This window comes from Rhagoletis zephyria, unplaced genomic scaffold (assembly GCF_001687245.7).
Source record: "Rhagoletis zephyria isolate East Lansing unplaced genomic scaffold, Rhagoletis_zephyria_1.1 Rzeph_scaffold_00317, whole genome shotgun sequence".
Classification (NCBI taxonomy): Eukaryota; Metazoa; Arthropoda; class Insecta; order Diptera; family Tephritidae; genus Rhagoletis; species Rhagoletis zephyria.
In genome coordinates this window covers 174,762-200,913 of record NW_016157401.1, presented here as the reverse complement: position 1 = coordinate 200,913, position 26,152 = coordinate 174,762, and the positions used below count along the sequence as shown (strand labels likewise).

General features: G+C 36.8%; 3 protein-coding genes across 7 annotated transcripts; 2 read left to right on the top strand and 1 right to left on the bottom strand.

The window, feature by feature from the left end:
* Positions 1-1,389: 1,389 nt before the first annotated feature.
* On the top strand, positions 1,390-3,814 carry PIG-T (phosphatidylinositol glycan anchor biosynthesis class T). Of its 2 annotated transcripts, none has more exons than XM_017610498.1 (3): positions 1,390-1,789; positions 1,842-2,125; positions 2,245-3,814. In XM_017610498.1, the coding sequence occupies exons 1-3, from the start codon at positions 1,615-1,617 to the stop codon at positions 3,589-3,591; spliced, it is 1,806 nt and encodes a 601-aa protein (XP_017465987.1). In that variant the 5' UTR covers positions 1,390-1,614; the 3' UTR covers positions 3,592-3,814. The 2 variants fall into 2 exon arrangements, with proteins under 2 accessions (XP_017465987.1, XP_017465986.1); XM_017610497.1 differs by having other exon boundaries at positions 1,842-2,225; positions 2,345-3,814.
* Positions 3,815-8,018: 4,204 nt separating this feature from the next.
* On the bottom strand, positions 8,019-10,929 carry LOC108358950 (basic salivary proline-rich protein 2). 2 transcript variants are annotated; one of them, XM_017610496.1, is made up of 3 exons: positions 9,977-10,929; positions 9,519-9,873; positions 8,019-9,457 (listed from the first exon to the last, which is right to left on the bottom strand). In XM_017610496.1, exons 1-3 carry the CDS (start codon positions 10,478-10,480, stop codon positions 8,037-8,039), a joined length of 2,280 nt encoding a protein of 759 aa, XP_017465985.1. In that variant the 5' UTR covers positions 10,481-10,929; the 3' UTR covers positions 8,019-8,036. The 2 variants fall into 2 exon arrangements, with proteins under 2 accessions (XP_017465985.1, XP_017465984.1); XM_017610495.1 differs by having other exon boundaries at positions 9,519-9,897; positions 9,977-10,480.
* Positions 10,930-12,807: 1,878 nt separating this feature from the next.
* Positions 12,808-19,510, top strand: Dd (CTD nuclear envelope phosphatase 1-like protein dullard). 3 transcript variants are annotated; one of them, XM_017610492.1, is made up of 6 exons: positions 12,808-12,988; positions 13,948-14,110; positions 14,837-15,094; positions 15,166-15,348; positions 15,444-15,638; positions 18,328-19,510. In XM_017610492.1, the coding sequence occupies exons 2-5, from the start codon at positions 14,012-14,014 to the stop codon at positions 15,633-15,635; spliced, it is 732 nt and encodes a 243-aa protein (XP_017465981.1). In that variant the 5' UTR covers positions 12,808-12,988; positions 13,948-14,011; the 3' UTR covers positions 15,636-15,638; positions 18,328-19,510. The 3 variants fall into 3 exon arrangements, with proteins under 3 accessions (XP_017465981.1, XP_017465983.1, XP_017465982.1); XM_017610493.1 differs by lacking the exon at positions 12,808-12,988 and adding an exon at positions 13,223-13,425; XM_017610494.1 differs by lacking the exon at positions 13,948-14,110.
* Positions 19,511-26,152: the final 6,642 nt, after the last annotated feature.

Sequence of the window (26,152 nt, the reverse complement as noted above, 5' to 3'; positions counted from 1 at the left end):
TCATTGTCACATGGAGGCCTTTGCCTTTTTTATTAATACAGCTCACAAGCAAAACAACTTTAACCCGTAACTGGTATCTACTGGAAAAATTTACTCAAAGTCAAAGAGTGTAAGTAGTAAGTGAATATAAAAATATTTACGATAGTCAATAAAAATTTGATTGTTATTATTTTAAATGCATAGACTTTTTCCACAATTTGTGAATATAATACTAAGGGTATTCATCAAACGTTATAAATGCATTGTAAACCGTATAAACTTATAATTGTGTAAACCTTATAAATGAACTGTCAAAATTTGTATGGAAACTAGTTTACTAATTTCTGATAAATTTCGCCAGCGATTTCACTGAATAAACTGAAGCCAATGCAACTCTGTCGCAACACTAGCCATGTTTTCTTGGGCAATAATCGGGATCCGCATTACAATTTTGCACGCAAATTCAATAACAATGATATGATCCTGATACAAGAATGATAGAATACAAGATTGCGCCATCCTGGGCGTTGACATTGGTCCACAAGTAAACAAAGAATAGAGCGAAAAGAAGAACGAGTTGAAACTGCCAAAGGAGTTCACTTTACAGCGAAAAACGTGATTTAATTTTGCTAAATGCGAAAATATTGCATTTTTCACCTAATCTATTAGAGAAAAGGTAACGTTTTAGTGCACTCCATTGCTTTGCAATTAAAGCTGCTGCAGAAAACTGCGGCAGCATCACAGCGGGATTGATTAGTTAACTTGCTAATGGAGGCTGCTTGGAGCAGAAGCAAAATCATTGTGAGGAAATGTTGTTAATGTAATAATAAAGAAACATTTCGGGAACGGCTTTGCCGTGCCCTATGTACGCATCTTGTATCTTGATGGCTGTCGCAATTTAACACACAGCACTACATTTTATTAGTTTTAACGCAGTCTTCAACTCAAAAATTGCAAATTAACACAATTTAAATTCATTTTTCACTCATAATTCAAATTTCTCTTTCGCTGATTTGTAAACAAAGGTTTATTTACAAGTTACCACAACTGTCAAAATCGGCAAAACCAAAGTAGCGGTACTACTGACGGCGCCACCTTTGTTCGCTGTACCGTGATGTACTGTCATAAAATTAAACAACAATCAATTTTTGATAAAAAAGCTGTAATATACTAAAAGTATTTGTTTGAACGTGCACACTCTAACTGCGCATATATTGAATGTAAATAACCTGTAAATTTAGTGGAAAGTGCATTATATATTGTAAAATAGTGCCATACAAGTTGGTTAAAATTACAAACTTTTATAACAAATTCCTTAAAAAGTATAAGGGTGTGCGCTTTGAAACTTCATACAGGGAACTGTTAGACCTCCCTCTACCTGCCATATTTTCCTTAATGCTGTACTCTGGGGTTACCAATCTAAAGCCCCCAAAATATTTCCTTACGTTTCGATTTCGACAAAAATAACATCGATACATCGGTAATTAATCGTTAAAAACATCGATGTTTTTTGCCGGTACATCGATGTATCGTTAGCATTCCTAATCAGCCGGCATTCCAATTGTTTTATATTTTCAAGGATGGATATTCTTGTTTAATTTTACGTGTAGCGCATATGTTAAAAATCTCGTCGAGATGTTGCGACGTTTCAGTATTATTTACCTTATCCCTCTACTTGCTTCGCCTATTGGAGCCGTGAAAGAGTCTAGTGAATTTCATGAGGAGCTCTATGTACGACCTATGGCAAATGGATATGTAAACACATTTTTTCAGTTCACCACTCGTTGGCATTATGGAGATAGGGAAAATTGTAGGTACATCTTACACCTATCTACAATTTGAAGCTAATTTTTTTCTTTTAGTACACAACACACAGCTTATACCTCGCCCGATCGCTGAAACATTGCTGCTTTACGATGTTAAGGAACTGCATATCGGTCTAACTCAGGGACTTTGGAGGTATGAAACTTTTGGTTTTCCTGTGGTGGACGCTGCACCAGGTGCAGAAATGTGGGCATGGTTTGCGGGAGAAAATTTGACAACAAGCGAAGTGGATGATCAGTGGACAAAGCTGGCCAGCACGTTTTCCGGTATTCTGTGCGCTTCTCTGAATTTCATTGACAAAACCAATAGTGTAGAGCCAAAGTTTAGTTTCCGCCCTCAATTCGTTATCGGCAGAAAGGTAAATATACCACAATATATACGATATGCAAGTTTGCCGCGAGAAATCGTTTGTACCGAGAATCNAATAGTGTAGAGCCAAAGTTTAGTTTCCGCCCTCAATTCGTTATCGGCAGTAAGGTAAATGTACCACAATATATACGATATGCAAGTTTGCCGCGAGAAATCGTTTGTACCGAGAATTTAACACCGTGGAAAAAATTATTACCTTGTAATAGTAAACAGGGTTTCGCCTCTTTACTCAATTCCGGTTACGTGCACAATACAAATTATCACTCCTTGGGCATTAAAATGAGAACGATATGTGAATCGTATAATAAAAACTGTATTTTAGAATTCACAGAAACAGCCAATCTGGTATACGACCCGAAACTATTAGGCACGAATGGAGATTTTTCGCTACGACGTCTCTTTGGCCAGGGTTTGAATGGGTACTGTTCACTGTCTAAAAGTAGTAAAATTTATGTAAATCTGGATGATCAACCTTACGATTTAACACCAACCCCAATGCATAATTTGACATCGAAGCGTGGGGGTACCACTACTTCTTATGGAGTTTATGATATTCAACGTCTAGATGCAGATAAACTATTTAACATAGCCTGGATAAGTCGCAAAAGCAATCCAGCTATTCTCATAACTCCTTCACCTCCGATATACGCACATCGTTACATACTTGGACATGGTCAGGAGAGAGGCCAAATAGTGACGCAAGTAACAAATAAGCACTATTCTAAGCTGCCTATCGTGCTGCAAGAAAACATACCATGGTTTGTACCATCCTATATGCACACGCTTAATCTAGTTGTTCAAAAGGAAAACGGTGCGGACTACAGAATACGACCACTTGTAATGCACTACATACCTGGTGTACAGCGAGTGCGTCCCTATCACTTGGAATTGGTTTTTGAAATACCACCAAGGAGTACAGTGCAAGTTTCTTTTGATTTTGATTATATTTTCCTAAAATGGCTTGAATATCCACCCGATGCGAATCATGGACACTACCTAGGATCGGCAATAATCACTACTCAGCTACCGATTGGTCGCAACTACTCCACCATTCCTGTGGATAAATACCTTTTTGCTGACTCATTCAATGCATCGCGACCGTCATATTTTCTGGAAATTCGCACAGAATCGCTTATATTATCATTACCGACACCCGATTTTAGTATGCCATACAACGTCATTTGTCTAGCTTGTACAGTTGTTGCTTTGGCTTTTGGGCCAATCCATAGCGTTGCTACAAAGCGTATAGTTGTGGAGCATAAAGATGCGCCACCACAGTCACTGATAGGCAAAGTATGGCAGAAGTTATTCAAACGGAAGCAAAAGGAAACGGACAACGGCACTTCACAAATAGAAGAACACGATGAGATGCTATTTGGACACTCGAATGCTCAAATATTGCATCAAAAATTTGAATGAATGGCGATATACCAGCAAAAAATGCTTACATAGCCTATGAGGATATAAAACTATTTAGTATCTATGTAAACATCCAAACACCATAATTTAGTTAATCAATCATTTAGTAATAAAGGGGTGCATATTTATTTGTATTAACTAATAAGTATTTTTACTTGCTTTGTATGTATGTATGTAAGTATTGGTTTGGGTCAAATCTTGCAATCAATTTCCAACCAACTTCCCCATAAGATTTGCAATTTCAAACGTAGCTCAGAACCCGAACACGATGCAACATGAAATACGAATTAATCCGCTAGGTGGCCCACGTCATGACGTTGGTGATATCGTCTGGGTTTTGGCTTATCTTTCAAAACTAAACTATAATGATGGTTCTTCTAAAGAGCCTTTTAACAAAATAACAAATATCTCATTTTAAACGGATAATGATACCCAATATTTTAAGTTGGTTTATTAAAACCAAACAGGGCGGCCGCTGTGGTGTAGGGGTTAGAAGTGGGCACTACCATCCATCGGTGTCTGGCTTAGAGTCCAGTTTCCGACACCACAAAAAATAAAAAAAAGTTCTAATGCGGTCGCCCNGTGGCCCACGTCATGACGTTGGTGATATCGTCTGGGTTTTGGCTTATCTTACAAAACTAAACTATCGGAGCGGTGAAATAATGATGGTTCTTATAAAAAGCCTTTTAACAAAATAACAAATATCTCATTTTGAAAGGGGTAATGATACCCAATATTTTAAGTTGGTTTAATAAAACTGGGCGGCCGCTGTGGTGGTTAGAAGTGGGTGCTACCATCCATCATTGCTTGGGTTCGAATCCAAAAAAAGTTCTAATGCGGTCGCCGCTCGGCAAACAATGACAAACCTCCGAGTGTATTCTGCCATAAAACATGAGAAGTATTGTTCGAGTTGCAATCACAACCGCAGTGTTGCGCGAATTATTAAAGAATCACCTTCGGTGTGACTTTCTGGCATCGTATTGTAAGTTGAGCAGTTACAACAGTGCAGCAGTAATGCCCCTTTTATTACGTGTTTCGAACAGGCCCACAATCTCCTCTCGGAGTCAGCGTAAAACTGTAGGTCCCTCCCATAAGGCGCACGCCATAAATCGGAGAAGCTCAGCCAAACACTTAAGCAGGGATCACACGATGTGTACAGATTTGTCCATTTTAACTGTTACAAAGTGGTGTTGTTTGGAAAGATGGTATTGCGCTGAACGCATTATCGGTAACAATTCCTAGACAATACAACTCTGTGACTGCTGCCAAATGTACAAATCGTGTTATCCCTGCTTAAGACCTATAAAATACTTAAATAATGTAAGCAAGAAAAACTCTTTTTGATTTTGTATAAATGTGACGAATACACATAAACGGTTTTATTAAGATAGTGGTGATATTACATGTTATAAAAAAAAAAAAATTGTTTGCCCGGCGGCTTGTCAACCAAATGTAAACTACAATATTNGTTATTGCCCTGAACGCATTATCGTTAACAATTCCTAGACAATACCACTCTGTGACTGCCAAATGTACCAATCGTGTTATCCCTGCTTAAGACCTATAAAATACTTAAATAATGTAAGCAAGAAAAACTCTTTTTGATTTTGTATANACAGATTTGTCCATTTTAACTGTTACAAAGTGGTGTTGTTTGGAAAGATGTTATTGCCCTGAACGCATTATCGTTAACAATTCCTAGACAATACCACTCTGTGACTGCCAAATGTACCAATCGTGTTATCCCTGCTTAAGACCTATAAAATACTTAAATAATGTAAGCAAGAAAAACTCTTTTTGATTTTGTATAAATGTGACGAATACACATAAACGGTTTTATTAAGATAGTGGTGATATTAAATGTTATAAAAAAAAACAAAAATTGTTTGCCCGGCGGCTTGTCAACCAAATGTAAACTACAATATCTGATATCTATTAAGACAGGTTCATATTTAACTGTTTTAATAAATGGATACAATTTTCCGTAGTCAATATTAGATGAGGATGCATAATTTTATTTGTTTAGATTAAGATACGTTTGATTAAAACATTATTACATGCTTTTCATTGTATTTCGACTTACGTTTGTTGTAAAATCTTTACACTTAATTTTATTAAAGATATTATAGTATTAGGAATTTCTTTTTTTTTTATGTTTGACGCGCGAAACAATAAACATTATTTTTCGTTTTAACATTTCATAATTTAGCGGATATAAAGTCCTTACCGCAATTTTGATGTAACTAACAAAATAAAAAAATTACAGTTAGATAAAAATTTCGCCAAGTCCCAAGGCCCTTAAAATGAAAACATTATTTATATTTCGTTACCATAATTCACAAAAGCCCTAACCAACAATTTTTTTATTTTTATTTTACAGGAGAAGCAAAAACATAAAAAGAGCATCATAAACAGCAAGGGTACTAACACATTGAAATTTTTATTGAAGGTGTATTTCAACACATCATAACAAAATCTTTGAAAAAATCATTTTCGAAAAAAGTGTTGGTTAGGAGGGCCTTTATAAATTAGGGTAACGATATGTACATATATATATTTATAAATAAATAGATATTATTTTCATTAGCATTTTTAGCGGGTTCTAAATCCAGTTGGTTTAACTCCTTTAGGCCTTATCGAAATCTTTTTTTCAAAACACTGATCAACATCAAAATCGCGGTAAGGGCTCGATGNTCATTGTATTTCGACTTACGTTTGTTGTAAAATCTTTACACTTAATTTTATTAAAGATATTATAGTATTAGGAATTTCTTTTTTTTTATGTTTGACGCGCGAAACAATAAACATTAGTTTTCGTTTTAACATTTCATAATTTAGCGGATATAAAGTCCTTACCGCAATTTTGATGTAACTAACAAAATAAAAAAATTACAGTTAGACAAAAATTTCGCCAAGTCTTCCCTTAAAATGAAAACATTATTTATATTTCGTTACCATAATTCACAAAAGCCCTAACCAACATTTTTTTTTTTTATTTTTATTTTACAGGAGAAGCAAAAACATAAAAAGAGCATCATAAACAGCAAGGGTACTAACACATTAAAATTTTTATTGAAGGTGTTTTTCAACACATCATAACAAAATCCTTGAAAAAATCATTTTCGAAAAAAGTGTTGGTTAGGAGGGCCTTTATGAATTAGGGTAACGATATGTACATATATATATTTATTAATAAATAGATATTATTTTCATTAGCATTTTTAGCGGGTTCTAAATCCAGTTGGTTTAACTCCTTTAGGCCTTATCGAAATCTTTTTTTTTTCAAAACACTGATCAACATCAAAATCGCGGTAAGGGCTCGATATACAGGCATAAAATAGTCAATGAGCCTCAACACACTAATCTTTTCACACCGTCTGAAACCGACTTTCCATGTGTGTAAAATGGAAGGGAGTAGTATTTTACCTCAGAAATTTCAGCCGCCGATATATGCGGTATGAACACAGATAGAAAAATCTTACACAACTACATATATACCATATATGTACACAAGTACATAACCGGTTTAATGAATTTTTTGTCATTTCAATGCCCAGCGGAAATTCGGCATTAGTCTGCTTAGACCGTGTGAAAAGACGACTAGTGTGCCGAAACTTAATAAGAGGGTATATTCAAAAANTTACACAACTACATATATACCATATATGTACACAAGTACATAACCGGTTTCATAAATTTTTTGTCATTTCAATGCCCAGCGGAAATTCGGCATTAGTCTGCTTAGACCGTGTGAAAAAAGACTAGTGTGCCGAAACTTAATAAAAAGGGTATATTCAAAACGTTGTCCTACTAATAAAATTAAAATTAATTCGCTGCAAAGGGCGCGATCTTTTAAGTTCGGGAAATGAGCATTTTTCAATTTCGTAGCTTAGTCATTTGCCACAAGTTTAAAAATTGTTTTGGAACCTTTATATCCACATGGATAAATTGAACTTGAATTTCTCCCGATTTACCAAATATTCTAATCATTTCACCATAGCCGTTCTTTTATATTCGAACCATTTTTAACTTGCACCAATTATGTATATTCCTTCTCTCTGCGCTAATGGCTTTTGGCATTGAGTATAAAGTCAATGTGTTTGATACCAACTCATTGCGCTGTAATATTAGCATGGNTATCCACATGGATAAATTGAACTTGAATTTCTCCCGATTTACCAAATATTCTAATCATTTCACCATAGCCGTTCTTTTATATTCGAACCATTTTTAACTTGCACCAATTATGTATATTCCTTCTCTCTGCGCTAATGGCTTTTGGCATTGAGTATATAAAGTCAATGTGTTTGATCCCAATTGAGCTTACCAACTCATTGCGCTGTAATATTAGCATGATTATTTATTTATGTAGTCATTGAATGAATTCTGTAGTTAGTCGTAGTTCTGTAGTCGTACATTTCTTTTACTTTATGTATGTACATACATTACTGTGGTGGCTGATTGCCGTAGTATGAATATGCGTTAGTTGGCGGGCCTTGTGGTGCACCTGGCGGCGGCATTTGTCCACCGGTGGGTCGATATCCTTGATAACTCTGCGAAGGTGGATATTGTCCCTGAGGTATAGCACCGTATCCGCTTTGCGGCTGATGATAGCCGTGACCAGGGTATCCTCCGCCAGGTGGTGGTGGCCCGTATGCTTGTGGTGGCGGCGCACCATAAGGTTGTGCAGTTGGTGGCGGTTGATATTGTTGATTGGGCATTGGTGGCGTACCATTTGGCGGTGCTGTGGTATTTGGTGGTCCCGTAGGGGGTCCACTTGGCCCAGGCGGCTGTTGTTGTGTTGGTGCTCCGTATGGCGATGGACCTGCGGAAGGCGTTCCTGCAGAGTAAACAGGTTGTTGTTGTTGTTGGGCTGTAGAGCCATGTGGCTGTGGCGGACCGCCTGAAACTGATGGTTGTTGCGTAGCGTATTGCTGCTGTTGTTGTTGCTGCTGTTGCTGTTGAGTAGATGGTGCTTGTTGATTGGGCGGACCACTATTGACACCAATATTCCCAGACGATGTCGAAGGAGACGTGGATTGCACACTTACAGGTGGTGCATTTGGTCCATTCGGATTGCCTGCGTTTTGTGCTTGTTGATTTGATGGTGATGGAGGTGTTTGGCCGGGACTTGGTGAAGTACTGTAGCCGCCGCTCGTTCCCTGTGGTGTCTGAGGCTGTTGTGACGTCTGACCTGGATATCCACCTGGTGCACCACTCTGCTGATATGGCGACTGTGGTGGATATGGAGATTGAGCAGGGCTTTGTGGAGGCGGTCCATAACCACCAGGCAAAGCGTTTGACGTTTGGCCATAACTACTAGGCGGAGGAGCACCATAACCACTATAGGCCATTGGTGGAGGGGCGTTACCCCCTCCTTGAGGTGGACCATATTGGTTCGGCGGTGGTGGTGGCCCTTGTCCGCCAGTTGGTGGGCCATACATTTGCGAAGGCGGTGGTTGCTGGCCTGGTGGAACTTGTTGATTGGGCGGAGGCGGAGGATAGGCACCTGGTGGACCTTGCTGACCGCCAGCATTGGCATAACCGTGTTGACCGGGGGGACCGGCAACTGTTGAAGATGTCGGAGGCATACCTGCATGATGATAGCCGCCCTGTGCATTTGGCGGTGGCGGTCCATAACCTTGAGTGGGTGGTCCGTAGGCATAGCCGCTTTGTGGTTGGTACGATGGTTGGCTTTGTGGAGGATATCCAGGGTAATGACCGTGTTGTTGTTGTTGATAACCGCCACGATATTGTGACTGTGGTGGTGGACCTTGTTGTTGCTGCTGGGGTGTTGGAGGTTGTTGCTGTTGTTGTGGTCCTTGGCCAGGCTGCTGCCCAGGTTGAATATTTGACCGTTGTTGATCTAAAAATATTATTCAAGTTAAGAAACTTATTGGTTTTGTTGTTACAGACTTTACGCTTACTTGATCCTGCACCTGAGACAGGTGGGGGTTGCTGATTGGTAGATTGAGGTGTCGAAGTGCCACGATATGCCCCGGCCTGTTGTTGAGATTGCTGCTGTCCAGTTTGTGGAGAATTAATACCTTGAGGTGGACCTTGCTGGGGTTGTTGCGAATTAGGTGGCATCCCAGGATGCGATTGCGGAGGTTGATTGCCGTAGGGCATTTGTGTTCCAGACGGAGACTGCACATTTCCATCGCCGTGTGTCATTGGTGGCATACCTCCTATTTGTGGTTGATTTCCTCCAGTTGGAGGTCCACCCTGTTGTGGGGGCTGAGGCCCACCCATCATGCTATGTGGGCCTTGGTGTTGAGCGGCCTGTTGTTGAAGTACGTGTGGATGCTACAGATGTTCCAACGATTCACATATAGAAAAGTTGGAACAATATAAATATGCCTATGTATTTGGAAGTAAAACTTACCGGCAATATTTGGGCAATGTTCATTGTCGGATCAGCAAGTTGCGCCAAATAAACGAGATTTCTATGTAATGCCATGTGATATGTCATGCACTCCTGCGCCTTGCCCATAGTTTGGAAATCTTGAATTGTCTGAATAAGACCACAATTGTCATCAAGTATTTTTTGAATTTGTGCTGGACTAGGCGATGGTGGCATTCCACCTCGTTGTGACGATGGCGGAGGGGCAACACCGCCCATCATGCCTCCACTTGTCACAGAGGGTGGTCCAACTGGTCCACCGCCACCTCCAACCATGGAAGGTCCTCGCTGCATTGGGCCCCCTGATCCCATTGGTACCCCGGATGGCCCGCCCATGCCAACGCCTCCGACTCCCCCTACACCGGGACCAACACCTGGTTGTTGTTGCTGCTGCATCGACGTTGGCGTTTGCGGCTGCGGCGGTTGCAGCACGCCGCCCGGGGGCGCCGTCTGCTGCGGTGGTTGCGGCGAATAAACTGCAGACATTTTACTGGCTGCAGCCTTCTTCTTCCGCTTGGGAGTTTTCTCCTGTTTTTCCACAATTTTAGCGGTTTTTAATTAACGGGGAGGAAAAAAATTTAAGGTTTCGGCTTTTATAGCCGAAGGTAAATTGCGTTTCTTGCAGACAATTTTTTCACAGTCAGAACTTTATCGGCCTTGTGTGTTTTAAGTAATTATTTTGCTCTACATATACTTGGATCGCTACTCCGACTTTTCCAATACCAGCCGATATCGGTTAAGTTTTAGTCACTTGGTATAACTCAGTTTAAGAAACTACTTTCACAAAATTAACACTTGTATACATTTATATAATTATTTGAAACGGCTCTAAAATGAAACATCGTGTAAAAAAATTAAATCCACATTTTTCGCAACCAAAATGACGCTTGAGAAAACTAAAATCTCAGTTGACGTTGCCTGCTAGCTGAATTCGCCGGGCGTTACAGAGGTGCATTCAAGGCGTATTTAATGACGCTGTGTTTACATAAGACAACAGTTGTGTTTTCGTATTTTCCAGCAAAAAAACATCCAGTAACTTGCCAGTAACCAAAGAACCATCACGGTACCGCTATTCCTCTCTAAGTGAATTTGACAGAATCGTTGTTTGTATTACGTCACACTTGTGCAACTTATTTACGTTTTCCTTGCAACATTTTTTCTTCTTCCATTCTTGCGCACGTTTTGGCATTTCTCTCTCGCAATTGCACCAGTGTGACATCACACAAAAGTATTTTCAAAAATCTCCTCTGATGGGCGCAATCTTGTATTCTATCATTCTTGGTTATCTACGTTCTTTGCCAGTAACCAAATTTCGGAGAGTAAGCCAATATTTACTCTCAATGAGAGAAATATGCAAGAAAGTACTAAAACGCAAAACATGAACAGCTGATTAATTTGTTATTTTCCGTAGCAGTTTTCTAAGAAAAATAGTATTTCCCATCTTATTATACATGTAAATACTTTTATTTTGTCAATTGCAACTTTAAAAGCACCACAAACAATTCTTTAGGCAATGTGAATTACACTAAGCATCTGCCACCCGCTGTTTTTCTCACTAGCGAATAGTTCCTAGTAAAAATTTATCCGGTAAAAATCCTGGGAAACTTACAAGTTCAGTTATCATTTCTGCTCTCTCAATTTCCTCTCTTTTGCTAGTTTCTTGCAAGTTTTTGCGTACGAAAACGCCATCCAGTAAAAACCAGTAAAATTAGCACCGGGCTAATTTGAGACAAGACAACAATAACCAAAGCAAATTTATGCAATGTGGTTTTCAAGGCGATTTTATACAAGGTGGTGTCGTAAAATCAGCTGATTTCTTCGCTTTACATGTGTTGTTGTTTGCTTTTACTGATTTGACAGCACACCCTCGCACACCTCAAAAGCAAAAACAAAATACATGTAAAGCGAAGAAATCAACTGATTTTACAACACCACCCAAGGTGTATTAAACAAGGTGGTGTTGGGGCGACAGCTGAGTTTTTCGCCGTGGAGGCCATTACGTCAAAATGATGTGTTTGTTGTAACTCATACCAATGACAGTATGGACATCAGCGTATAATTTGTTAGTGTAATTTTTTACTTATATACGGCCAACACCACCTTGTTAAATACGCCTTGACACCACCTTGTATAAATTCGCCTTGTTGTATAGTTTCGCTTTGCTCAAAATCATGATTCAATAATTGAATCAAGGCACATTAATACAGGTAGAAGTGTATGTGTTAAAAATGCAACACCTGAAGCGTTGTTTTTTATGTGGTTTTAAATATGAAGCAGATACAACTAATTGTTTTTAACGTGCCTCAATGTCCTTCGCGTAAAGAGCGTTGCGAAAACAGCTTTGGGGCAGAACTGCAGCGAAATGCCTTGCTGTGCGTTAAACATTTTAAAGCAGCAGATTTCATAAATGCACCGTACAGGAAAGGCACTTTTGATACCAAGTGCTGTTCCTATGGCCCTTATGTCGGAAAGTCCCTCCAACTCATAAATTAAAAACAGAAAACAACATACAAATTAACAAATTTTAACTAAAGAAAAAAAATAAAAACAAAACTTCAAATTTACTCAAAAACGTCAACCGGCGAAATGTAATTTTTTATTTTTCCTTACACATGCTCATTTTTATTTTTACTCTCCCGAAAACTTTGACTTTTGTATTGATGCCAATTTGGCTTCTACCTGTGTTTATTGTACCATGTTATTGAATCATGGCTCAAAATGATGTTTGTTGTAATATGAATTCGCCTTGTGTTACACCTTGTGGGAAGTTTCCGATGCATCGAAGCAAAACATCGATATTTTCGATGCATCGATGTTTTTTCGACATCTCTAGAGCGTAAAGGTAGTCGAGGCTGAAGCGGTTGATGGAAAATCGAGTTGGGTTTTTTTCTAAAATTTACGTGCAACAGACAATTTATTCTAAATGTTAACAAAAGCTTGTCTAAATCTAACTAAATAAGTGGAAAGCTGGTGGTGTAACTGGATGTAAAATAGGTAAATCGCTGTGATAAAATCGGAAAATCGAAGAAGGCAACAAAGAAATAGGAAAATAGAAACGAGCAAAAAAAAAAACAACGGCAGATAGATAAAGCGAAAGAAAGAGTTGAAACGAGCGGATTGTTGTAAAGCGAGTGGCGTACCGCAAATTGGGAATGTGCAAATATTTAGGGTTGCCAATGTTTTGATGGTTATATTTGTTTGCTCAAAACTTTTATTAACTACAGGCCCAAGAATATCCAGAATTAAAAAGTGTTTTGAAGTTTGAATTTTATGCTTGGTGCAGTTTTTTCAACATACATACAAGTTGAGCTGTTCACATGATCAAATTTGCGCTGATCGTTACTATTTTGGCCAAAAGCCAAGAGCGCATTTTCTTTTCATGCTTTTTACTTTTATTTACATAATTATGACGTTCGCGAAAAACTTTGTTAGTAAGTAAAGGTATATTAGTATTTTATAATTAATTTAACTAAATTTTTTACTTAAAAAATCTAGGATTGTGAGATATACGTATTTGTTTAAATTCTGTTCACGTCGGTCGACCATAGTTCGGGCTTGCGCGTCTACTTACATACATATAAAATTCGGAAATTGGGAAGTATCTGAAAGAGATTGGGGAAAACAAAGCGGAAAAATATAAATTTATACAAACACTGGTGAAAAGCAAATTTAAATCCGTTTTGTTATTTAATTTTAAGGTAGCATCAATTGCATTATTGAGGTAAAAATCACCGTCTTATTTAATACTTCACTCAGAATTCGTCGCAAGAAAATTGGTGCAGTCGTTTATTGATTTTGTTGTTGCTCGTCTGGAGGCATCATTGCCGCGCTTTTCCGATTAAGTTTTTATAATGGACACCTATACGAAATATTCCTTCTTACTATATAAGCGAAAAATAAAATGAATGAATTACAATCAATTGAGAAAACTCGCACTACCATCTTCATTGCAGCTACTATTAACTTTTTGTAAGCGTATGTTATTAATTGGTAAGACGCCCTCGACGTCGTGTGCCAATGTTTTCTTTCGTACAAATGAACTTCAGCGCTCTATCGGTACTTCTGTCAAGAGTGTGGACATGCATCTGTTTTATGTTCAACAGACAAGTTCGCTCGGTAAGTTAATTTTTTAAGGATTTTAAATTAACTTAAAAATATATTAATTTAGGTAATTACTAAGTCTTCAGAAATACATCAATACATATTTTTACAGGCTATTAGTTTTACACAAAGTTCCTAATTAGGTATATGTATAATTATTTTTAAATTTAATTCATTATAACTACATATATAGATACATGGGAGGTTCATAAAAATAACTACACAGGTATTATAAAGCCGGCTCATTCACTTGTCTCAGACAGAACATGTAATCGCAACGATTCCTTTTAGGGGTGTTGAGAAGCGCATCATTAGGCCAGTGCATTTTAATAGGTGTGAATTTTTGTATATTTGTAAGGGATTTTATATGACCTACTATTTTAAATAACGAGATTTTAACATTCAATTTTTTTCCAAAAAATAACCAACTCGCAATGAGATGATAAACTAGTTCCGCCCGGGGATTAGTCAACAATTTTGTCGAATGAGCGCCAGGTGTAACTTTCCACGTACATAAGTATGGGTTTGGTCAAAAATTGGCTTTCCATGTCAATCTCTGTTGTGGATAATGGACTATCGAAGTGCTGCATAGTATTTTCCAAACATTTGATTCTATAAGATTCAAAGGGGTTTCATATTAATTTCATTTGTAGTTTTCACATTCCCCATGTCGGAAGCCAACTTTACTGTTATATGTGTTCATCAACTAAAATGTAATACGGTTAAATGCATTTTCCTTAGATTGTACAATATCAGCCAGTCAAATATGAACTATTTCCACTGTCGCCGGTGTCAAGGCATCGGCTTGGAATTGTACAACGGAAAACACTTGTACTGGATTTAGATGAAACACTTATTCACTCTCATCATAGCGCTATGTCGAGAAATACCGTCAAGCCGGGCACACCACATGACTTCACGGTCAAAGTAATAATTGATCACCATCCGGTACGTTTCTTCGTTCATAAACGCCCGCATGTGGATTATTTTTTGGATGTGGTAAATACTATTTTAAATAACCTGAATTATATTTGAATATTTTCATTTCATCTTTATATTGTTCTCTCTAGGTTTCACAATGGTATGACTTAGTTATATTTACAGCCAGTATGGAAATATATGGAGCAGCGGTTGCTGATAAACTGGACAACGGACGCAACATTTTGCGTCGCCGCTATTACCGTCAGCATTGTACGCCTGACTTTAGCTCTTACACCAAAGATTTATCTGCTATCTGCAGTGATTTGAATAGAGTAAATAATAGAAAACTTTCTGGCATATATGTACATACATGTGTACATATATGTATGTACATGTATTTACTTATCAGTTATTTTTGTTTACTTAGATTTTCATAATTGACAACTCCCCTGGTGCATACCGTTGTTTTCCCAACAACGCGATACCAATCAAGAGTTGGTTCTCTGACCCAATGGATGTTGCGTTGCTATCACTACTTCCAATGTTGGATGCCTTGAGGTTTACAAAGGACGTGCGTTCGGTTTTGTCAAGAAATTTACATTTGCATCGTTTATGGTAGCAGGTGGGTTCAAAACTAAATAAAATTAGATAAAAAAGTACATATCGCTCATTTAGATACTACAAGACTGTCATAACTCAAAAAAATACCAGTAGTTTTAAGGAGACGCGCTCAAAGCTTTCAAATTGCTCACAATGTACAGAAAAAAGAAATGAATGATTATTTTGTTCTTACTACAAAAGATCTTAACACAATACTTCTACACAATATAAAACAAAAAATAAAATAGGTTTTTTGAGTTAATGACAGCATTTTAGTTAGTGAGCAATATGTATGTACATTAGGGCGGTCCAAAAATGCATGTGGAAAAGTAAGGTCGTAATTTTAAAGCTCTCAGCCTCTAGGATTGTACTATACCGAAAAAATATACCACAATTTTGTTATTTTGAAATCAAAAAATATTTTAGAGGTCGACCAAAGCGCTCAAAGTTGTCTTCGTAGAAATGGTATATAATTCTTGAAAATCAATATTTTTCAATCGAAAAACTCTGTTTCTCTTCAGAAGACTCCCAATAGATAATTATTATTATAATAATAACTAATTGTTTTGTTAACCATTTTTTCATAGCAACGACGGGCAAAAATTCCTGAAAATTCATCGGGTGCAAATCGTCGCCTGGGTAAAAGATTGTCGTAAGTTAATTTCGGCAGGTTGTGGGAAATCGCGATTGAAGTTTGGAATGCAATTTTTCAAAAACGCGAAGATAGATTTTCTCCAAAGTCTCTGAAAATGTTACTAGTTCACAAATTCTTAAATTATTTAATTTTTAACGTTTATTTTTTATTAATTTTGAGTTTATGAAGAATCTTCTTTAGTAAAATTTTGTAGTAAGCGTCGTCATTTGTCCACACATTGTCCACAAAATTAACGACACTTTTTACTCAATATCTCGGAAATTAAACGAGATATCCAAAAATGGAGAACGCCATTTTTAAGATATTGATTAGTGTAATATGACTGTCACTAACTAAATTTTTACTAAATTATTAAAAAAATTGTAGTCAATATCTCGGAAACTAAAGGAGATATCTAAAAGCTGATAACACCAATCGAAAGACCTTATTTCAAAACATATAACTGCATCTAGAACTAAAAATCGTCAAAATTGCGCTTACGACAATCTTTTGTTTTTAAAATAAAAAATTGGGGTATATTTTTTTGCGGCATAGAACAATCCCAGAGGGAGAGACCAATAAAATTCCGACTTTACTTTTTGGGCCACCCTAATCTTAATACATATGACATATGTATGTCTGAATGCGCCATCCTTGACTTTTCAGACGCTCTAAGCAGACTAACACGCAAAAATACCCTAGTCCTTTTCAGACCGGTTATTTATTTACGTAAATATACGATGTAGAGTTGTGTTGGAAAGATATTTTTCTATGCGTGTGTTTCAGAGCGAACCCAGTAGACCGTGCAAGTTTTTAATACTTTCCACCTCACTTTTCATCTGTGAAGCATAAAAACTTCCATGTCTATTCAAACTAACAAAAGGATATACGCTGGCATGAATAACATTAGGAGCACCTAACAAAATGGTCTGGTGGGAAGTCATACTGCATTTTTCGGTGTTCGAAAATTCTGAGGTAAACTACTGCTCTAGACTAGTATCGAGGCTCAATAGTAGATAAATAGAAATCAAAGTTGCTTTTGAATGAGGTGAAATAGGGCTCTATGTTTGTATAGAGGGAGCATTTGACAACACGTCAAACATTCACGCTCGTAGGCCACTAGAGATGAGAAATATGTGTAAATGGGCAGCAATCGAACTCAAAACTAACATTGTTATAACCTAACAACGCGTTGGCTTTCCTCCGCGTTTGATATTAAATGAAAAGCACTCGCGTTTTGATAATTTGATAAATGCAATATACAGGTTTTTATTTAAAGTTGCTTGGGGTGTAGCATACCAGGACCCTCTACTCTACATCTAACTTAGTTGAGTTGTATCTGAGACCTCTCAACTATTTATTGCTATTGCCGTTCACAACTGTTTTCAGTTGACTGTAGCCATTGAAAAAGTCGGAAATTCGCTAGAAATTTTATTATTTTCATAATATCATGCTATTTTAATGATAATAAAATAACTAAAAGCAAAAAAAAAAAGGAACTCAGTTACGAATTAAGTTAGGTTAAAAAAAAAAATCATGAAAATCGGCAAACTTTTCGAGGAGTTTTTAGATTTCGAAAATTGGTATTTCAATTTGATATAATGGTATAGAAGACGGCAGCTGAGGCTGAGTGGTTAGCGCTGCGTACTACCAATCCTTTAGGACCTGGGTTCGATCTCTGATCCGAGCTACATCTAGAACAAAAAAAGTGTTTCTAACAGCGGTCGCTCCTCGGAAGGCAATGGCAAACCTCCTAGTGTATTTCTGTTTTGAGTCTGCAGGTCCTTCTCTGTTAACGTCAAACTATTATTATTATGGATTTACATTTATGAATAAAAACTAAGCAACTGCTTTTTCTTAAAATTTCAGACCTTTAACTCTATTTATTCAAAGACGTTTAAGTAAAGGTCTGAAATTTATAGAAAAAGCAATGCTTAGATTTTATTCATAAGCCCCAAAATTTCACAACTTCATAAGGTAATTAAATTTCCTTACGATATATGGCATTCATACATACATTTTCATTTACATATGAAAACAGAGTACATATTTTGCTAAAAATCCCGTTTATTTACAGTTTTACAGATTAAAAATTTGGTGCTGTGACGCTTAAACGAATTTTTAGTTTGTTTTATATGATAAGCACTATAAATAAATCAAAAGGAAGGCAAATACAAAAACATAATTTTTGACATACAAAAATATTTTTGACATCTTTTTAATCCTATCAAGGAGAGATAGCTTCCACCCCACGCCGGTTTTCCATATACGCATTTTAAGCGTAATTTAAATGAACTTGCTAATTCTACAAATCCGTGGAGAACTTATTTAATATAATTTGTACATTATATATACATACTTAATTTTCTAAAGGATTTTTCAATCTGATGTATGTAAATTATGATAAATATGTGTATGTGTTTTTGATTTAAATATTATTTATTAGTAGAAATAATAAAATATTCAATTAGTTTAAGTATACGTATACATACAGTGTTTTTTCATAAAAAGAAAAAAAATTAATGAACGTATTAATATGAACTTTTTGCTTTTGTTGAACGTTATTTGATGATCAAAATGAAAAACTTATGTATGTTATAATTTAGCATTTAACGGCAGCGCAACAGAATCTATTTTAAATGATCAACACAATCTAAAATTAAGCAAATTGAAATATCATAAGGAAAACGAACTAAATCAAAGTCGTGTATGTGTGTGTATTTAGATTCTAAACGTACACAGATGCACAGCAGAAGGTAATAAAAGTATAAATAAGAGCTAATAAGCTGTAAAGAATGAAAAATAAAGAAACCAGCAAAGTATCCTTTTGATAATAGCAGTATTATCGGAGTCTTGCACGGATTGCGCGGTAAAAACCGGTTTTCCTATAGGACAGCCTGGCAGTCTTGTAGGTAATCCGTGCACCGTGCAAGGGCTTTGCAAGACTGCGAAAATTCCCCTATTATGTTTTCACTGTAAAAAAGAAATTAAAATAATACCGGCTTTGTCTGGAAAATGGAGCAAATTAAAATAAGAACAAAGTGACTCAGTTATAATTTAGAGTAAACTCTACATATTGCTCATTTACTACAATAGTGTCATAATCCAGAAAATATAAATTATCAGTTGAGTATGCAGAAATTACCGCTTCGTCTACTTCGAAGCTGTATAAAAATTTCACAGCTGTATCGATTAGCAGTATCTCACTTGAACAAAATATAGGTTCATTTTTACTATGGGAGTATACATATCGCTAGCTTCTTGTATTAAAATATGAGTCTTCATAAAGAGTGGACTTAGCAACTTTTTACTCCAAGCTAGCGATATGTAAATTTCGCTTTTGTTGAGTTTGGACATTTTTGAAGTAAATGAGCGATATGTACATACATACATACATACATACAAATGTATGTCGAAAAATTAGAATGACAAAAAAATTAGCTTTTAAGTTTGTAGTAAGTGGAGTAGTGTATAAAACGGAATAGTTGATTAAGACGGCCCTTATATCAAAGACAGTCTGTCGCATAAATGTCTTATAGCATCTAACACAAGTTATGTAGTTTAAAGCATTTTTGTTTGTACATTTTTCCTTGAAATTTATTGCGAAATATGAGTTATATGGTTTATACTTATCATTTGCTTATACATAATTGTCATTAAGTAACAGATTGTAGAACACTTGCCACCCTAGTAACAAAAAGAAAAAAAAACAAGTGTATTGTATTTTGTCGACTCAAAATTCGGATTCGCTCAAAGTAGTTTAATAAATTGAAGACACGTATCTGTCTGCCTAGAAACGGCAATGCGACTCTTTTTCGCAAACAAATTGTCTAAACGTAGGTTGAGGCTTTATACATTACATAAATATGTATGTATGTATTTATTGTAGATTTTCGAGCTTCAAAACCTACATCCATACATATGTACAATTATGCATAAAAAAGATTAAATAGTTTTTATAATTTTGTTTGTTAAAAATTTGAATAAATAATTGGAATGAGGATGTGCTTACCCATAAGTGCATGTGTTTGTTGAACGTTAATAAATGCGATGGAAATAGGCTGTTTGCTGATAGCTTTCAAAATGAATATTGCTCCAAACATGATTTCTGTATTTACATACATACATATATACATATGTACATACCAAGGCACATTAAACAGGTAGTATCAGTAGAGCAAAAACAACATTTGCGTGTATTTTGCTGTTGCTTCTGGTATCGAAAGTGTCAACAACTGTTCTGAATTTTTTCTTCTAAATCAAAGCGTGCCATGTGAAATACCAAAAATTATAAAAAATAAAAAATTGAAATTGGAAAAAATAAAAATTGATGCAACTTTCTTTCCTAGTAAATTTGTTTGCTTCTGGAAGCATTGATCCATCCTTTGCAAGGCCTGTAATCAGCGGTCGTGCTGCCGAGTTGGGCGAACGTTCCAAAAGCTGCTATTCAATCGCTTGTTTTGTATGGAAAAAGGTTTCACAAGCAAATGGATTTTAACAACTTATAATTTTCGTGAGAAAAAATTAAAAATATTTGACATTTTCGAGACCAAATAATTTGAAAATAAATCAAATCAGCTGCTCTACTGATACTACCTGTTCAATGTACCTTGGTACATACATATATTCTGAAGAGAAAACAGTTTTCACAACAATAAAAATAAACAAAAAAATATTCATCGGACTCGACTCCCTTATGCCGAATTTCCACTAGGCATTGAAATGACAAAAAATGTATACCATTTAAAATAATGCCACGTGGAAATGAATTTATGAACATTTTTTTATGTAATGACACGATTTTTTTTAAATGCCCGACTTTGTCATTTGTCATTTTTGCCATTTAATGCCTAGTGGAAATCTAGCATTACACTCGAAAAGTTCTTGAAACTGGAAAGTATAACGTAGTAGGTATTCACATCTTGTTTGTTAACTGTTTTTAGATTATTAGGGGTATTCTCTGAGTCTTGCAAATCCCTTGTACGGTGCACGGATTGCAAAGCTGTTCCATACGAAAACCGGATTTTACCGTGCAAGTTGTGCACCTCGCAAGGGCTTTGCAAGATTCAGCGAATACCCCTATTGTTCATCGGTTGTTGTTGTTGTTGTAGCGGCTACTAAGTCCGGCTCGCGTCGTCTTGTCCATCAAGTTGTCGTCCGGCTTAGCTAAGGTCGAGAAGAAGAGCAGACTGTCGAAGGTAACTCCAAGGATTTTTGGGTTATTCACCGTCGGAATCGGTTCGTCGTCGACGTGAATACTCAGCTGCAGTCTGAGCTCCTTCGTCCAGGTGGTAAAAAGGGAATTTCATAGGGGAGAAGGTTAGGCTCCTTGCAGTGAAGAAGCGAGAAAGCTCAGAGAGGCAACCGTTTACTTTCGAGCAGAAGTCATCAGATTCCATTCCCAAACGTCATTATCGAGCAGTTGTCAGCAGTGTCAAGAGACGATCGAGGTTCGCTCTGGTGGTCGAGAGAGCTTCGATGTGTAAAATTAAACAACAACAGGGAGAGGACACCACCCTGCCCTATCATCGATTTGTTGGTTTTGACTCTGAAAATGACTGACGAATATCGAACCTCAGATAATTATCACCTTTTGAGTCCCTGTGTGAGGGAGGAAGCCTCAATGTGTTCTAGTAGCGTAGAGTGGCTGACGGTGACAAACTCCTTTGACAGATCCAACGCTACTAGAACACTTCTCTCACAAGTGCGCTCTCGGTTATGACCACGAGTTATCTGGGTGTTTATGACGTTAAGTGCTGTTGTTGTGCTGTGCACTTTACGGAACCCATGCTATGCCGCATGTGTCTTCGCTACGGGAAAAAGGAGGGTTATCAGGCGATAAGACTCCTTTGTTGGCTGGTTTCCCCGGTTTAAGAAGTGGAAGCGCCCTCCCCGTTTTCCAGATGTCAGGAATGATGAGGGTGGCCATACACAACTGAGGACCTTAGTTAAATAATCTACTCCCGCAGGACCAAATTTTTTTAGCCTCAGCATGCAAGTTCCGTTGGAACCTATGGCTATGGAGGCTTTCGCGTTCCCGATGGCTACCTGAACTTCACCGCAGTTTGTGCAGCCTTCTGGTCACTATAGTGACAGATATAAGGCATGAACCAAAAATACAAGATCACCTAATCAAAGAAGCAAGAAAAAAGTATATTTCTGAGTGTTTTTGACATCTGCCTAAGAATGAAAACAAACAAAGAAAACGAAAAAGGCGCGGTGATTGAGTGCGATTAAATTGGTATTTATTATAAAATATACAAAGTGAAATTTGATGACAATTAGCAAAAAAAGTTCATAAAATATGGTTTTAATGATTGAAAGTGTTTTACAATCGCATATCATTACCACGGGTAGATTTTTCAATGCCAACGTTCTGGCCACAAACGTGCACCCACTTTTCACGCAAATTTACGCCTTTTGGCAAACCAAACATACGCACAAACTTGTTCCGATCACACAGCACTTTATTTTATATCATAAATATGTAATAAACCAAAATTTATAATTAAAATCGCTGCAGAAAACACATTCAATCGCTCAAAAATCACTACGAAGAGGTAGAAGACGGTGTAAACAAAACCGAAAAACGTCAAAAACGCTACGAAAACTTTTTTCTGAAAATCGATTACAAATACAACGATGGCTGATTAGGTGATCTGTAGTCGTTGGTTCATGGATATAAGGTGTGTACTCGTATTGAGAGGACAAAATTCTCCTGCAGCAAAAGTTCTGAGAAGTTAGCAGCATTCGCTCTCAAAGAGACGAAATATCAACAAAAGTACGAGAACGCAAAATTTGCAAAAACTTGCAACCTTCGAAACACATGAACCAAAAAGACAAGATCACGCGGGCAGGAGAGTAGCCCGTTAGAATCGCATTAAGGAAAAAAGTTGAACGATTTTGACATTAGCCGTTTATTTACATTTCTTCGTTGTTTACAATTTGGTGGTGGCTTTTTACTGCAATTTTCTTCATTTTCGCTTGTGACAACGTGTGTACACATAAGATAAAGAATAATTTAACACAACGGCATGATTTTTAGAAGAATTTGCATAATAAAAATGATTTTTCATGCGTTCAACAATTTCGCGGTTTTCTCCGTTCTCTTCGTTGTTTACTTCTTACAGCAAAGATGGCGTCGAGATTTCGGGTTTATGTATTCGTATTGGTATGTATATGTATACCCTGCAATACAAGATTTCATAGAACTCTGAAAGGTTTCACAATTTTTTTAAAGAATTTTCTCCAAGAAATCGTACAGAAATTTCTGTACTAGTTCTTGTCAACCGCTTCATATGTTTTTAAAGATTCCTAAAATAATCGTAACAAATTTCCGATACTCTTAAAGATTTCGGTAGCATTTGTTTGCAGGGTATATATTTACGTATATGTGTATGTATACGCGAATATGTAAACAAAGCAAAACAGACGATAATTTGACACAAGCGTGCCAAGGCGAATTTATATAAGGTGGTGTTACTAGCTCAGCTGATTTTGTGTATGTGTTTCGCCGCACGGCTTCCGTTATCAAATTGACAAATTTTGTTTGAATTTCTACACATAAGGAGCGTTCCTTATCTCCCAGAAATAGTCAGAAAAAGTCCGAAGTAGTCAGATTTAGTCCAAAAAGCGTTCCTTAACTCGGAAATGACAGCTAAAATGAGAGAGCAACACCCAGTGAGAGTGACTCTCATCAGTCCGAAGTAGTCAGATTTAGTCAGAAGAATTTTTTCTGGCAAAATCGTGAAAAGTGTCAAACTCAACTAAATTTAAATTAACGGAAACTAAGAATATGCAAAAAGTGAGAATAATCTAAAAAGTAAAAAAAGTGAATTGAAATTGGAAGGAGGCAAAAAATAATTGATATAGTAAGTGTTTATTGTGCTTGTGCTTGTGGGAATGTGTTTTGTACATACATTTCCATTCTTATTTGACGTTAGCTTTGTTGTTGCCATTCTTTGGACTAAAAATTTGATTTTATGCGTTCCTTTACTTTTCCTGTTATTCTCTTTTAGTGAGCGCATTTTGCTTACGCTCTGGCATTTTGACATTTTTCAGATTTTAGTCCAAAAAGATAAGGAATGAACCTATTCTCTTACAGATTTTGACAGTTTATGCCGCCAAAGCAAAAACAAAATACATGTAAATTTTTGTTTTTGTACTCCTGCTATCACCTTATATTAATTCGCCTTGGAAGAAGCATAGCTTCTATCCATGAACGAAAAACACAGCTTCTATCGATATCACCTTTGGTTTGAGAAAAAAGTTAACTCTTTGGGGCATTTGTATGCTCTTAAAACAACAACAACAAGACGGTACAATGAAAACGTTGTCGCAAACAAAATGGCTCAATTTGATTGGTCAAAAATCAGCTGGTTTGAATTCGTTGCATACATTTTTGTTGTTGTTTTGCCGATATGTGTGCGGCAAAAGCTGAGAGTAGGGCAATTTTTATCAATTTATTAATGCCGTAAAGCATGCGATGCCAATGTAGAGTCTTCTATTCAAAATCACAGAGTCAACTTAGATGTCAGTCAAAAGCATCGCTGTGATGCAGAAGAGAATTTCTATCTGGCGGGGTAATCGTACTGAAAACTAGCTTAATGCAACTCTGCTCCAAGGCGTGGTTTGGAACAATGCTGTCAATTGCATTTCTCACTGCAAAGCAAATTCACAACTGTCAACTCATTGTTCTTCGCCATATTCTTTGTTTACCCGTTGCCACAAATGTCATTCTGCGGAAATGCGCATTCTATCGTTCTTGTTTAAGTGTTGGGAGGGCACCTGGTTTTAGAAACATCCAACCAACGTCGGACAACTCAAAATGTCCACACACACAAAGGCGGATTATCCTTTATGCGTAGATTCTCCCTCCATTTGGCCACCTCACTTGCGTCCTTGGGGAACGAAAAAAGCCGCCTCTCGCTATTTTCGTTAATGCAGTTTTTTACACGGCACTTTCGCTCACGGCTCATTTTTATAAAGCTATAAAGTTCACGTAATTACGTAATATAATCACACTTTTGTTTACAAAAATCTCGAACGAGTTCTCCAGAACGATTCACGATTCAGACGAATCACTAAAGAACGATTTAATTTACGATTTAAAGAACGATTGTAATGTAAATATGTGCAAAAGGTACTTGCTTGCTTTTTCGTTTAATTAATTAATTGGAAATGGGAATTACTGTTACAAGGAATGGGATATTAGTTGTGTTTTTTTACAAATTATCCAGTAACTTGCCAACAACTCTCCAGTAACTTTATTTCTAAGAATTCGCTCTCATAGAAAAAATTTACAAAAAAAGTACGTGAACGCTTTTCCAGTAATAATTTGCAAGTTTCGAACAGCTGATAAATTGTTTGTTTATTCGCAGCATATTCCTAATAAAACGATATATTTTATATTTAAATATGTTTATTTTGTGAATTTCCACAATGAAAAGCCACAAACAGTTTCCTTATTAGTTTAAATTTCATCCAGCAACATGCGATCAGCTGTTTTTCGTACTGGCAAATTCTTACAAGTAAAAATTTATCCGTAAAATCCAGTAATTACAACTTTCGCTCTCTCAATTTCCCCTACTTTGCAAGTTTTTGCGTACGAACGAAAACGCCAAAACATGAAAATTCGTAAAAACTTTTACTGGGGTTACTGGAAATTAGTAAAAAAAAACGCAATTATATGGGACCGGACCAAATATCGGTTTGGACCAAATGCAACAGGGTGAAACCAGTGATTATCAACCTATACTTCCGGTAGTGCATTCCGGTGACGTCCTGTAGTGCATTCCAGTGGAAGTTTTCCATCTATGCTTTATGCACATATTCGCAATGAAATTTTTAGAAAATGCGTTGTGGCAACTCTGATTGCATTTGTTTTTTCCCACGATGTATTC

Bases quoted from the DNA above. Each gene is read 5' to 3' on its own strand.
- Dd (XM_017610492.1), top strand. From the start codon at position 14,012: ATGTTTTCTTTCGTACAAATGAACTTCAGCGCTCTATCGGTACTTCTG. The intron at 14,111-14,836 runs GTAAGTTAATTT...CATTTTCCTTAG, and splicing joins TCAACAGACAAGTTCGCTCG to ATTGTACAATATCAGCCAGT. The intron at 15,349-15,443 runs GTAAATAATAGA...TTGTTTACTTAG, and splicing joins TCTGCAGTGATTTGAATAGA to ATTTTCATAATTGACAACTC.
- LOC108358950 (XM_017610495.1), bottom strand. From the start codon at position 10,480: ATGTCTGCAGTTTATTCGCCGCAACCACCGCAGCAGACGGCGCCCCCG. The intron at 9,898-9,976 runs GTAAGTTTTACT...GAACATCTGTAG, and splicing joins ACATTGCCCAAATATTGCCG to CATCCACACGTACTTCAACA. The intron at 9,458-9,518 runs GTAAGCGTAAAG...TAATATTTTTAG, and splicing joins TGTCTCAGGTGCAGGATCAA to ATCAACAACGGTCAAATATT.
- PIG-T (XM_017610498.1), top strand. From the start codon at position 1,615: ATGTTGCGACGTTTCAGTATTATTTACCTTATCCCTCTACTTGCTTCG. The intron at 1,790-1,841 runs GTAGGTACATCT...TTTTTCTTTTAG, and splicing joins TTATGGAGATAGGGAAAATT to TACACAACACACAGCTTATA. The intron at 2,126-2,244 runs TTTAGTTTCCGC...GTAGAGCCAAAG, and splicing joins CCAATAGTGTAGAGCCAAAG to TTTAGTTTCCGCCCTCAATT.